The following is a 14,890-nucleotide window of genomic DNA, read 5'->3' as shown; positions in this document are numbered from 1 at the left end:
GGGGGAGAGGAAATAAAATGTATACACACTTTAACAGAGGTTATCTACAGACATTTTCAAAGTTGAACCAAAATGTAACTTATGGTGTATAGTGTGATATTCTTGCAAAAGATGGTGCTAGCCACATGAATGTCAGAGCCACCTTATTGAACGGCAGGACAGTAAAAAAAAAAGTAGGCAGAACAGTTGTCATTTGAGCAAGGCAAAATAATTTTGAAATGGTACTCGAAATTTGAAAATGTAAAGTACAAGTATAAAGACAGCGGCAGAATGAATTTGCAACAGAACCTCCAACATGACTAACAACTGCATGTGTTTGTGAAAAATATGAGGCTGGTGGTACAGTGCATGATGTGCACAAGCAAAGATCTGGGAGGTCTCACACAGCGAGTCCCACCTCTTCTGCTATGGTGTTGGAACAGTGTACACGATTACCACAATGCATTGTACACTTGATTTGCTACTTTGTCTCACGTGCGCATCATTCTGCAGAATTTTGTGGTGTCTTCAGGGATGACATGCTACAGTCTGGTATATTCTTACTGCTGTGTCTGAAAAATATACTACTTCCATCTACCCTCATGCTGCAGTATATTCCTATATAACATCAGTAATGATCTACCAGACTATACAGCATCACAGTCCAGAAGACAGTAACCCCAATAGCCGCTCACATTCACAATTTTATGATTAACTTTCTAAACATGTGAACTTACCTTGGCTACAATCTTTGTCACTCCAGCCCTCCAAACATTCACAAAGGTAGGTTCCCCAGCCTTCTGTACACTTTGAGCCATGAGTGCAGGGGTTAGACAAACAAAAAGCCTTCTTCTCGGGGCAACCTGCCACAGTTCCGTTATCAGCAACATAACTGCCCAAAAGAAATTTTCTATTACTGCAAGGACTCCATAGTTTACAAAAGAAATTTCATGAAGAAAGGTTCTAAATTTCTTTAAACTACAAACATAATTGTATATGTTTGATTAAATTAATGCTGACAGTGATGACTTCAGTCATGACAATGGAGTCAAATTACAATGTAAACAGACAGGAAATGCTCAATGTTTTTTAGTCTTATTAGCATATAATTCTCTGTTACAAGACACTAGTGTAACACCAATGAGAATAAAACAGGAAGTCTCACTGTTCCTTATACAGAGTGTCCAAATGAAAGGTATCCAAAATAAAAAATTTATATCTCAGAAACTAACTGTCATACATGTATCTGGTTTATGTCATCGGAAAGCAAAACTCACAAAGTTTTCTTTTTCATGCCCAGGTTACATGCATGCACCGCCACATTTCTGCCACCATGTTAGGAATCATCTGAACAGAGAGATGGCTGGGAGATATATTGGCAGAAGTGGACCAATCGGTTGGCCTCCTAGGTCGCTAGATTTAACCCCGCTGGATTTTTCTTGTGGGGTTATGTGAAGAACACTGCCTACCAAGTTAAGATCAACAACCTTCAACACCTGAAAGCCCACATAAGGGATGCCTTGGCTATGGTAACACCAAACATTCTTCAAGCAATGCGAAACTAGGTCATATATCATCTGGTTAATTGTCATGCCACCAAGGGGGCCCACAGTGAAATTTATTGAGAAAATTATATAATCAGAAAAACTCTTTGTAATGGTGTAACCCATAAATGTGTATAATAAATATTTTCTACGATATAATTATTTTATTTTGGATACCTTTCACCCTGTATATACCTTCAAAATATTAATTTCCCATGGTTTCTCCCATATTCCTCTCCAGTCCTCCATGATATCAAATGATCTGTCAATGTGGCTGTTTAATGCCATCACCCACAAATAACACATACAAATACTCAATGGTGCACTGTCTCTTTTACATAGTACACTACACTTCGTACATCCATATCAAAATATTAATATCAGTACTCACAGAACAGGCAGTGAAACAAAAGACTATTGCTCGCTCATGACCTATTACATAACTTATGTATCTGTGACATGTTAACAATTGACAACTCATTGCTATACTAACCCAAAATTGGGTAGTGACAGGGATAAACTTGGGCCTTACAGAAGTTTTTTGCATACACACACATGCCAGTATATTTCTTTGTGAAGCATGAGTACACACATTTATTAAAAATAACCATTTTTAATATCCCCATGTTTCACACCAAACCATGAAGATGTATGGGGAAGTAGAAGTATTACTGTACTAGTCTTGACCTCGGCACTAGATGGTGGTGAGTGCTCAGGTTCATGTCCCTGCCACACTACCCCCACAGGAAACAGCCCCCTACCCACTGTCTAGGAGGCTGGGTGGGCCCAGAGCTGCTCTTGACATTAAAGAGAAGATGGAAAACAGAAAAAAAAAAGTAAAATTTTACGTGTGGTTCACCCCATGTGACTGTTTCCCCAACAACTGCTGAAGCAAGTGGCAAAGAGTTTCAAGAAAATCCATACGTACATCATGCCATAACAAGGGCATCTCACTTTCATAATTTCTAATTTCTACCAGCAATAATACCAACACAGAGGTCATGCAAACTTCAGAGGTGTGAATAAAATTCTGTGTGGAAACAGATCTTTTAGAAGGAAAAGCAACTTCTGTTCAGACAATTTTCTTGTTGAATGTAAAAAAGCAGTAATTTATAGTTCTTGACAGGATGACCATAACCACAAGGACTTATAGGAAAGTATGCCCCATAAACGTTCTTCCTAATACCGAGGGCACTCAGTATAGACATGGCAACTACTATACAACTGAAGGAAAGAACCATTTGTTTGACAAAGTAATCTTTAAAGCACAACAGGTAGAATTTCACAGTTCTCTTCAAAGACTTTAACAATGGAAGAAAATATGCCGACCTTAATTTGGACTTCCAAGTTGTTCCCTTGCTTTCAAAACATTTACCTTCACATCTAATTTGAATTACTTCCATTTCAATTTTTCTGATCTAGCAGATATTTTATTTGCAAAATGTTACTTCAATTGCAATGCAAGTCTCATATCACCAAACACTATACTAAGCATGCCCCACTGATGGCTACAGAAGAATCAGAACTTCCTCCAGTTATCCATAGAAATAGATTGCGAACATTACACTCTGTCGGAGAACACTGCATTCTGCATTCAGAGTCAATCAACAACATAACATACAGCATAATTCAAAATGAAGTAAACACTTTCAGATACAGAGGAGTCCAAAAAATGTACCCACTCTTTGATAGTGAATATCTTTGGAACAGAATGACATGTAGTTACAGTTCTTGTGCGATAGTGTAGTGTAATGTTTTCTCAACAGATGGCGAAGGTCACATGAGTCACGTGAGTGTCATGCCGCATGCGCACTGCAAGCAGAAGACAGCAGCAACAATGGCTGAAAGGTTGTTCTTTGAGCAATGTAAGGCTGTATTGAAGTGGTATTGGACGAGGCACAATTAAAAATGAACGGTACTGTTAACCGCCACAACTGTGTGTATTGGGCTCCTGTAAATCCACACGTTCATGTGGGCAAGGAAGTGAATCTCCTGGGTGTTAATGTGTAGTGTGGTCTGTCATCGCACAGTTTGATTGGTCCTTTCTTCTTTGAAGGTACCGTAACTGGTCAGGTGTATCTTGATATGCTTCAGACATCGAATTTCCCTCCCATTTGAGAGCTGTTTGGAGATTAGAGATTTTACCTACAACAGGATGGTGCTCCACCTCACTACCATTGAGATGTCAGGGCGTACTTGGATCACACTACCTGGATGATGGATAGGTCGAAGAGGTGCTATTGAGTACCCACCACGGTCTCCAGACCTAACACCTCTCAACTTCTACCTATGGGGAACCTTGAAGGATGAAGTTTACCGACAATAGCCAGCTACACTGAAGGCGCTATGAGAAACCATCAAAGTGTCATGTGCAGCCATCACATCGGACACACTGACAGCTGTGGTTCGCTCAGCAGTTCGGCAGCATCGACGCTGTTTAGCCGCTGATGGGGGTCACTTCGAACACATACGACTCTGTCTCTGTATGCGCAAGAACTGTAACTACATGTCATTTTGTTCCAAAGGTACTGACTATCTGAGAGTGAGTGCATTGTTTTTGACCCCTCTGTATTAGTAATGGGTCAGTAAACACATTCCCGCAACAGGATATCTACTGCTAGGCAACAGATGTGTAAACATGCTCTTTAACAATAGAAGATGGCGTTTTCCATGGGGTCTGCCCGGAGGCAATATAACAAGGATCTCACACAGCTAGAAAGAGAATCGGGTTAAGTTCTGGAGGTGGCGGTCAAAGGTGATTGAGAAGAAATGGCAAGAAGGAATCAGACTGTGCCAAGAAGACTTCATGTGTGAGCTGAAGTGACAGTGAGACTGTGATAAATCCACTGCCTGGATACGACTCATGAAGACGGAGAATCCTAGTCCGAGTGCAAAAGTGAACTGAAAGCATGTAGAATAGCGATAGTGCTGTAATTGCCTGTAGTCCCAAGGTGTGAATGTATAAGGTGAAATAATCCAATCTTCCAATCCAAAACTGTCACGCCTACATGTGACAACACTCATTCATTTTCACAGTGATGCTACATATGCCAGAGAAGAGTTAATCTAACTAAATTCTTTCTCCATTTGTGTTGAGTTGTGCACCAGTGTAATTCATAGCACTAGTTATTATCACAGTACAGTCACTTGCAAGAAAATGATAATTGTCCAGTACATATAAATCGATACGCTAAAGTCACATTACATTACAAACATAATTTTAGAGAAAAATTACTTTGTAGTTATAATTAAAGCTCATGAGTAATTAATGTTTTTAAATTGCTACATTACATTTTAAATATTTCTGTAGTTTGTGCAGGGCAGCCAATGATTTATTCATGAAGCCTCATACAAAGAGAGTTTGGGGACCATCTTAAGCAAACATTGTTGCAAAGGTTGTTTCCTGTCATTACCTGTTCAGATCAATGAACCTGTAATCTATATAAAGGTCACTGATGCAGCCCACAAAATCTTTAGTATGGACCTGGAAATTGGTAGGTAAGGAGGGCAGGCCCCCAATCTGTAATGGCCCTGTGAGATCCAAGAATCTGTGGCAGGTCTCGGTGAATACTGCGCATCTGAAACCACAAGGATATATATTCTCAGAAGACCAAAAAAGTGTGGATGACTCACTGCACCAATAAACCCAGTCAAAGCCAGAAGCACACATATGTTGCAGGCTATGAACATTGTAAGCATTTGCTGCCTAACCATAGCAATATTCTGCAGGACTTGAGGTTCTCACAGCAGTGGCCATGAAGAGTTCTGTCTTATGGAATATAACACCGTGTAGCATACATGGCATTATACGCCAGAAGACAGATCACTTCAAGGTAAGTTCATAGTATTTTCCTGAAGGGGCTGAGAAGAAAAACATGATAAACTTCAATCACAACAGCCAGTGTCCTAAGTGAGAATCAAACCAAGCACTTCCTGATTACAAGTCTAAAGGAGCACCAGCATTCTTGGACAGTCAAGTGTTAAGATCATATAAAATGATTCTGTGACCTGTCTGCACAAATGGCAGTGCGTGATGGAATATGGTCATAGGTGAAATAAAAATCTTTGATAGAAAGTTTATTGTCCTCCTAATGCAAAAGCACTATATTCATTGAATTATGTCAGTTGCAGAATGGGTCAGATATAATCCCTCTACACATAAGAGGTAAAGAAAAGATAAAGCTATCCCTTTAACAGGCTGTGGAGGCCCACAGCATTATATCAAGGCTCCCACATTTTCTAGACAGTCAGCTCACTGATACCGGTGAGACTAAGTAAAGCTATCCCTGTAACAGGCCGTGGAGGCCCAAAGGGTTGTGTGACATCGAGGCTCCCACATTTTCTCTAGACAACTGGCTCATAGATGGTGGTGAGGTTGTCAGCCTTACATGCTGGCTACCCCTTACCCCCAGGAAGATTCCTGGTACTTATTTCTGTTAGAGGCTGAGTCAACCCTGGAGCCACAGGAAGGCTTAGGCCAACTGAGAAATCCAATCACCTCATCAGGAATTTAACCTGTGACCTTCTGCCTTGTAGCATAGTGCTATATAAAATGGAAATGTAATTGTGATGATCTTGATGGGAATTCTACACCAAGCTGCTTGGAGCACCAACTGCTCGTCTTGCATGCAAACACTGACTGCAGGTGTTACTGATTTTTATAGAAGTTACAATTCATGTATTACACATCTTAAACTACATTTATTATGGTTACATTTGGATCTAATTACATTCCATTACATACATTACATCACACTGCACTTGACAGAAACCCAGCTCACAAATGGGTCGGCTGGCTGGTGGCCGTAAGGACATATAACTTGCACACAGGCATTGGTAGTTAAGGCAGTGAATGCAGGGACACCTCTTCAGAACAAATTAAATTTATGCTTGCAGAAAATTAATCTTTTCCAAACCAGAGGCCATGGAGGCCCATATGGTTGTGAGACATTAAAGGTTCCATACATAATCTAGACAATCAGCTCGTAGATGGCAGTATGGCTGTCAGCCTTATGCACCGGCCTTAACCCCCAGGAAGATTCCTGGTACTCATTTCTGTTAGAGGCTGAGTCGACCATAGAGCCATAGTGTGGCTGGAAGGGATTAGGTCAACTGAAAAATATAATCACCTCATCAGGACTTGAACCTGCGACTTTCAGGCTTGTAGCATAGTGCCTCAACCAACTACGCTACTGTGTGCCCCCCCTTGAAAACCAGAGGGCAGTAGCAAAATATGGGAGACCAAGAACAAGGTAGCTAGATACTGTAAAGCAAGATTTCCAGATGAAAGGCGAAAGTGCCGGACAGGAACCACTGGAGAAGCATCACTAAGGAGATCAAGGCCTACATCAGACTGTAGTAGCTTCACTGGAAAAGGAGAGGAGTTTCTCAATCTATACACAGTCAGTGGCACTCCTCAGACAGTGGATCAGCCTGCCATAAAGCCTCTACCTACACACAGAACAACAAAAACACAAAATAAATGCACAAAGACATCCATGCTTTGAGTGGGATTCGAACCCATGATCAGAGTGTTGCAGCAGGTGGGGACAGTTCATGCCTTGGACCAAGTGCCCACTGTGTTTGGCTTTACATCATTATTCCCAAACTCCATGACTCTTAGTCCACAAGTGAACTATACAGACCAATCTGCTGCCAGTACAGTGAACCTGTCTTTAACCATCTTCTTCACTTCTTCAACACTACTTGTGCTATGCTATGCACAAACAGTCTTTACTTTTTGGATGACCTACATAATATTGCTACTAATGACGCATCCTCAAATATGTTTTCAACAGAATCCACTAATATAAATCCTGTGTAGTCACCATTTGTTTTTGTTTCATTACCACATGTTTTGTGGACACGCTGCATATACCATCTGCATACCTGTTCTCAAGAATCTGCATACTCGTATTGGCACATGACCACTGAGGACCAAGCTTGGATCCATACTTTGTTGCCAGTGCTGTATCACAGTCATCAATACTTACAGTCGCACTCTGAAATGAAGCAAATTCAAATATATAAATCAAAGGTAAATCAATGCAGAATACCTGGGCACTGCCAGGGACTTTTCATTGGGAGTGACTGTGTCCCCTTTGATTTTTTGGGAAAAAAAATCAAAGCTGAAAAAAAGGAATATACTAAATACAAACACAAAAATTAAGTCTTTTTAAACATACATTTGTAAGCTAATTTTCTGGATCGCCTCCCCCCCCCCCAAAAAAAAATCTTGGTAGCCCCCCTGTTTATACAAGACATAATTTACGGTTTAGCATCTGTAGAGAAATAAAATTCACAACTGGGAGAGAACAGTAACAAATAAATTCAGACTCTTCCACCCATAGGTCTGATTTTTCACTCATCATGGACGAGCAGAAGACTGCATTAGATGGGGCCTGATGTAATGTATGAAGCTTTCATGGCATCTGATATTAATAAAATCTTCTGAAACTATCAGTCATGTAAGTCAGTTAAAATATGGCAGAAATTTCAGGGAACACTCGTCCCCAGCATTAGGATGTGATGTGTTTTTCATGATGGGGACAAAGATGGTCCCTAAAATGAACAATTCTTAACCAACAATCACAGCTGATAGCCTAAGATATTTTAGTGACCTGAGCCCTAATAATCAAAATCATAAGTTTAATACCAGTCAGAAAACTTGTAATTAAAAAAGAAATTTGGTAGTCAAAGTAGCAACATATTTTACATTTTTTTTCTACAACAGCGAGAAATATATTTTCTTTACCTTATTGAAATAATGCACAGTTATGGAATGCCAGCTCCCATCACTCACTCGACCAGGCAGTGATGCCACCGTAGTGGTGACATTGGATCCGAGGGAAAATGAGAAGTGTATTGCACCATCAACAATTTCAAGAGCAATGAAGTCATGTTTCTCATTGTAACGGCCATTGTAAATAAGCAATCCAGAGTCAGACTGGGTTGCAAACCTAAAACAGTTTAATACATTTATTTTAAATATAAAATTAGGTACATGGTAAATATTACAACACATTTAAAAATAAACACAATTCTTGCATTCTTTGCCGAATATTATTAGAATGACCATATCACGGTGTGTGAGATTGGCACTGCATGCAGCACACATGGGGGAGAAGCACATATGAAGCTCTGGTGGGAAAACCTGAAGGAAAGAGACCCTCTGAAAGACCTATTCAAAGACAGGAGATAAGGTAAAGGTAAAGTTGTCCCTGGGCTTAACTAATTAAGCACTACACCATGAAGGCATATGGGGGAGTAGATGTATAGATCCACATTTTCTTGAACTCAGCACTAGCTGATGGTGAGTGGTCAGCTTCACACCCTGGCCACTTTACCTCTGTGAAAGAGCCCCCAGTACCTTTTGGATAGGAGGTTGGGTGGACCCCAGAACCAGTCTGGATGGCTTGGAGAAGAGAAAATTTTGATCCTACTGAGACTCGAACTCCGACCCCTTGGTCATCCAGCCTGTAGCCAGTCACCATACCGTCTACACCATCCCGGCTCCCTAGGTGGGAGAATAAAATTAAAATTGATCTCAAAGAAAGAGGATGTGAGGGTGAGGACAGGAAGCATCTGGCTTAGGACAGGGACCAGTGGCATGTTCTTCTGAACATGATAATGAACCTTCAGGTTCCATACAAAGTTGAGAATTTTCTAATGGAAATTAATTATATTTTGTAACTATACTGAACATAAACGACTCCTGCTAGAGGACCATATATTATATGTGAGGTTTGAGGTCCTCATGGCAGTGACTATGAGGAGCATTATTTTCCGAGATATGATGCCACAGAGTTGTCTGTTTGCTGCTTGCTTGCTCAGCCCATTCTAAGACCCTAAAGATGGAGGCAGTACATTCTTCTCAAACATCAGTAAACTTCTGACAGACTACATGGCATCACATCGCAGAAGATTTGATCCTTGCACCAAAATCTTAATAGGCAATCACTCACTTCCTGACCGGGCTTAAAAAACCAACATTTCATTGGGATCAGCAACTTAAGGTCAATCCTCATATTGATCTCTGAAACATCAGTCTTTACCTTAACCATGGCATTACTGATTCCTCAAAATTTTAGTGCATTTATTCACCAAGAAAGCTTCTAATCCTATATAAATAAGGCACCACATTTCCAATGCATTATTACTATTCATTAGCAACATATGTTGACTTACTATCACGAATCATCACAATAAAAACTATTGTTATCTCAATGCCACATTTTCTAGCCAATCGGCTCTCAGAGGGAGGTAAGGATGTCAGCCTTACGCACCGGCCACCCTTTACCCCCAGGAAAATTCCTGGTACTTATTTCTGTTAGAGGTTGAGTCGAACCCCGGGTGATAGTGCAGCTGGAAGGACGTCAACTGAAAAAATCTACCTCATCAGGATTTGAACCTGTGACCTTCCGGCTTCTAGCATAGTGCCTCAACCAACTATGCTACCATGTGCCCCCATTATCTCAATATATAAAATACATAATTGACTATGAAACCACATTTGATAAAGTCAAAATAAACCAATAAACTAAAATTCCTACAAAATATAACATGTCCAAATAATAACAGCCAAATGTCAATAAGTGATGATCCAGAAATTTTCAACAATTATTACACAGGAACAGGGGATTTTAAATCAAAGTATTCATGTTGAAAAAAAAGCAACACCCAATCAGCTGGACTATGCCCTTGCAGCATTATGGTAAAAGTAATTGAACTGAATTGAATTTATTTACATTCTATAAATCCTAAGCAGGTTAGTACCTTTGGATACAGAACAAGTCAAAAGGTTACATACATAAGTACAGGCAATTTTAGCTTAAAAATTAATATAACTTAATTTTACATCATTCTCTATTTACATTGAAGTATTCATCTAAAGAGTAGAAGGAATGAACATGTAGATAATTCTTTAACTCTGATTTAAACTTTTTAGTATCATTGCCCAAGTTTTTAATACTTTGTGGCAGATTGTTGAACACTTTTATGCCAGTAAAGTAGACTCCTTTTTGATATACTGATAAAGTTGATGAGGGTAGGTGGAAGTTATATTTTTGTCTAGTATTCATGTTATAGACATCAGAATTTAATTTGAATTTATCTTTGTTGTAAACAACAGCCAATAATGATTAACAGCAACAGATTACCTGTATGTGGAAAGGAAGAATTTACTCTTAATTAGGTTCGTGAATAAAATCACAAAGACACTGAGAACATTCCAAGATGATATATCTATCATTCATCAACACTATACATCGATTTTGAAGATCAAATATGTATGATGAAGGTGGAAATGATTTTCCATACTCAGTGCACAGAGTAAAAAGAAACTGCTTCAGAATAATCAATAAATTCAAAAAAAGAAAAACAACTACAGTACAACATTAAGCAAGAAACAAACGTAAGTAAAATTTGAATTAAAAATAAGATATGCAAACAAGTTAATACTTATTAAGATTACAGTCTCCTCAGACATGGCACTATGCAGTTTGGTAGATGGATGCAAAGGTTTCAGAGCACACTGCTGCCTCCTTCTTCAGGATAGGAGGAATGAGATTCCTATGAAATGCTGGTACATATCTATTAAACTTCACAGTCCCACACTGCAGAACAATGTGATCTAACTACTTCTGTCAAGGAATGAAAGAAAAAAAGATCTAAATGTAGAACTATCAATTACACGAAAACTGAGTGCATCATATATATCAGATTTTCAAATCAACCATAGTCTAAAAAAATCAGGAATATGAATATATAAAGCAAGTGAAGTGTCATATGGCAGTAAAGGGAGACCATAAAGAATGAAAGAAATTATCAGCTGAAATGGATTTCATGAGACAGCAGGACATATCCCAGTTTGTCATAAAATAATGAACGTAAAAGTAAAAAAGTAAAGTAAAGGTATCCTATCCCCTTAACAGGCCTCGGAGGCCCATAGGGTTGTGAGAAGTTCAGGCTCCCATATCTTCTAGACAATCAGCTCATAGATGGCAGTAAGGTTGTCAGCCTTACATGCCAGCCGCCCTTTACTCCCAGGAATATTCCCAGTACTCATTTTTGTTAGAGGCTGAGTTGACCCCAGGGCCATAGTGTGACTGGAAGGATTAGGTCAATTGAAAAAATCCACCTCATCAGGATTTGATTCCGTGACCTTCCCGCTTGTAGCATAGTGCCTCAACCAACTACACTACCGCGTGTCCCAAAAATAATGACTGTGTAACAAAATAAAAATACCACCAATAACAGATTTTACAGGAGCTGGGATATTGTAGTCAGTATAGCAACTGGCTACAGGCTGGACAACCAAGGGGTCGGAATTTGAGTCCCAGTAGGGTCAAGATTTTTCTCTTCTCCACGTTGTCCAGATGGGCTCTGGGGTCCACTCATCCTCCTATCCAATGGGTACTGGGGGCTCTTTCCCCGGGGGCAAAGTGGCAGGGGCATGAAGCTGACCACTCACCTCCAACTAGTGCCAAGGTCAAGAAAATGTGGATCTCTACATCCACTCCCCCATACATCTTTATGGCATAGTGCTTAATTAATTAAGCACAGTGACTACTTTACCTTACATTTTACAGATTTTATACTATCCCATGAAAAAAAGCTAAAAACAACACAGTTCCGAGAGGTTTACAAAAATGTTAACAATATTAATTTGGGAAAGAGCATGTTATAAATATTATCTAAAGAGATATACTGTTTAATAATACCCACTTCAATTTAAAAAACAGAGACTTAGTGCACTGCATATAGACAATATTCACTTCCACTTTTTGTTGTTCCAAAATCAATACTTAATCCTCTGAAATTCAATGATATGGAAAGATGCCATGTAAATTCCTATAAGACATACTATGCATGGCAGTGATTTATAACTAATGATTACTGTGATACCTGAGTTGGATGTGTAAGCGATGACGCTGTCTTAATGAAGGGAACGTTAAAAACGAAGCCTTGGAGAAACTCCTGCTTCGAAGCTCACAGAGTTTTGTATAGTGTTCAGAACCTCCACTAGGAGAGCAGTTCTCACACAGAAATCCTCCCTTTACCAAGGGTGAGCACGAGGAGTGAGAACGGCATATTCCAGGCTGGCAAGTGTCCAGACTCAAGTCTATCTCACAGTTCTGCCCTGCAAAAAGAAAGACCACATTCAACTGTCTATTAAATAAACCAGCACAACTTTCATGCTCCCTACTGCAATGTATCTTCACCATTCACCCGATCATCATTGTAGCTGCTTCTGCTGTCTCCCCTCCCTATACGATGTGTGTCACCAACTTTCACCTCCCATAACCACCAGTTCATCTATAAACTTGGATGAAATATGTTGGAATTTGAGGTTCTCATGATGGTATTATGAAGAGTTTAACAGTTTCCAGTCTTCCAAACATGTAAGAAACTAATTTTTCAAATGCTGAACTCGAATGCTCATTCTTAAAGGATATCTCTGGTACACATACCCCAGCTTCTGTTACCGTCAGTAGTAACAAAAAAGGTTAGACCAGTTATGTTATTACAGTTCATCTAAACTATAATTTGTCAGCATTCGGACTGTGGTATTCTGGGTTGTGATGATAGCAATGTTGAGCTGTAGGCAGAAAATGATGTCTAAGATGAACATGTTGCCTCCATCTTCAGTGATGGATTGTGTAGTGCTATGAATTGCCTCGGCTATATAGAAATGTTACAAGAAAGGCAGTCATGAGGCTAAGGAAGAGAAGGTAGAGTGAGTAGAAGCCACTGATTGCTTTTGGTATGTAGACTATATACTGTAAGATGGTAAGATGACTGATGCATGACAAATTGGAAAGGATGCAGAACAAAGAAGATGTGGACTAATCAAAGTATTAGCTTCAGAAGGACTGAAGAAGATCATTAAAACCTGAGTCAGAATAGGTGGTGTCCTAGCCAAATCTAAAGCACTACCTCCAGGCCAACCTGTTCCTCAAATTATTCATAAAATATGCTTATATGTAAATGCATTTAATCTTAAGTTGACATTTCTCCAAATATATACATTGTCACATAGTATGTGTGACTATAGACAGGGTTTGGATTGGTGAATAGATTCAATGACCAATTTATATGCCTGACTTGGAACAACAAGCAATTACAGCACCACCAACAATCTCCACAATTCACAAATCACCAAAGCGCCCACTAACTCTTTTCCAGCCTGCTGTGTCTACACCAGCCATTCCCTGGCAATGGCTTCTGACAGTGGAGATTCTTCAGCTTCATGCACTCATGACATTTCTGGGTGGCCAGCAACTCACAACTGAACTCAACTGCCTCTGTCCCTTGCTTCTAACAGCTCACTGTGGACCACACAGAAACACCCCTTTTCCATTGTTAAATGCATATCAGTTGCCACAGGAATGTGTTTACGGAACCACTGCCCAGAAATGGGTCTGGTATATCAGCTCAACTCACACTCATTGCATAGCAACGGCGATACATGCTAAAATATGAAAATATAATAAGATTAAAATTAAAAAGAAACAAACCAATTAGCTTGATCATTACGAATTAAATTAATATTTGCTTACCTGTAAAGCCAGGTCTGCACACACATGTGTAGCCTCCTTCCTTCCTCTGACATGTGCCTTGGTTCCCACATGGATTTGAATAGCACAAGTTTACCTCAGTATCACATAAATAATGCTCTCGGCTTCCTGCACAATAAAACATCTATTTCAAAACACGAGAAATGATAAGACTAAAGTACATACTTCAACTGCCTCAAGCAGATGCACTCGTAAAGCAATACTAGATTCAGTGGAACCCCAATTTAATGTTCCTCAGTTTAAGATATTCCTTAATTTAATGTTCAGTTTCAATGATCCCAAGACAATAAACTCATTCTTCTTTTACTTCTGTTTAAGATCTTCCTCATTACAATGTTCAGATCCACTGCCCGCCCTCCTTGCACCCTACCAAAAAATCATAAATTAGGGTTTCACTGTACTTGATAGGATGACATAATTCACAAAAAAGTAGAAAATATCAGACCATAAGACCATAAAATAAAAGGAAAAATATTGTAACGTGTTTGCGTTACTGAAGACGCCGTAGAGATGGTTAATTGGTTTATTTAACAATCTACAAATAACGGCTACAATTAATTATCTCACAGTTGCGGGGTTTCACACCTTATAACCCTAATCGCATTAATCTGTTAACACTGTTGCGGGGTTTCACGATTTCTAACCCTATGCGCAAATCAGTTCACTCTGTCTTCAGTAGTATACACGTTGACAGTAGGGGAGCTATGTATCACTGTATCACGCGCTCCCAATTACACAATCGCACACACGTCCGGATCTTCTTACCGCGACGGCTGCTATACTCCAACT

The 14,890-nt window shown here is 39.6% G+C and overlaps 1 protein-coding gene across 2 annotated transcripts in view; it reads right to left on the bottom strand.

Moving 5' to 3' along the window:
• Positions 1 to 14,890, bottom strand: part of LOC111862522 (protocadherin-like wing polarity protein stan) — a 150,907-nt gene that overhangs the window by 67,258 nt on the left and 68,759 nt on the right. For both annotated transcript variants that reach the window (XM_033750700.1, XM_033750699.1), the window contains exons 20-25: positions 14,084 to 14,209; positions 12,429 to 12,663; positions 8,278 to 8,482; positions 7,413 to 7,525; positions 4,937 to 5,101; positions 717 to 871 (exon numbers count right to left, since the gene is read on the bottom strand). In XM_033750700.1, coding sequence (XP_033606591.1) covers positions 717 to 871; positions 4,937 to 5,101; positions 7,413 to 7,525; positions 8,278 to 8,482; positions 12,429 to 12,663; positions 14,084 to 14,209 — 999 coding nt within the window. The remainder of the gene's footprint in view (positions 1 to 716; positions 872 to 4,936; positions 5,102 to 7,412; positions 7,526 to 8,277; positions 8,483 to 12,428; positions 12,664 to 14,083; positions 14,210 to 14,890) is intronic.

Source organism: Cryptotermes secundus, unplaced genomic scaffold, assembly GCF_002891405.2.
Source record: "Cryptotermes secundus unplaced genomic scaffold, Csec_1.0 scaffold1084, whole genome shotgun sequence".
NCBI classification, from domain to species: Eukaryota; Metazoa; Arthropoda; class Insecta; order Blattodea; family Kalotermitidae; genus Cryptotermes; species Cryptotermes secundus.
The sequence above is the reverse complement of the archived record's forward strand: the minus strand, read 5'-3'. Positions and strand labels throughout refer to the sequence as shown.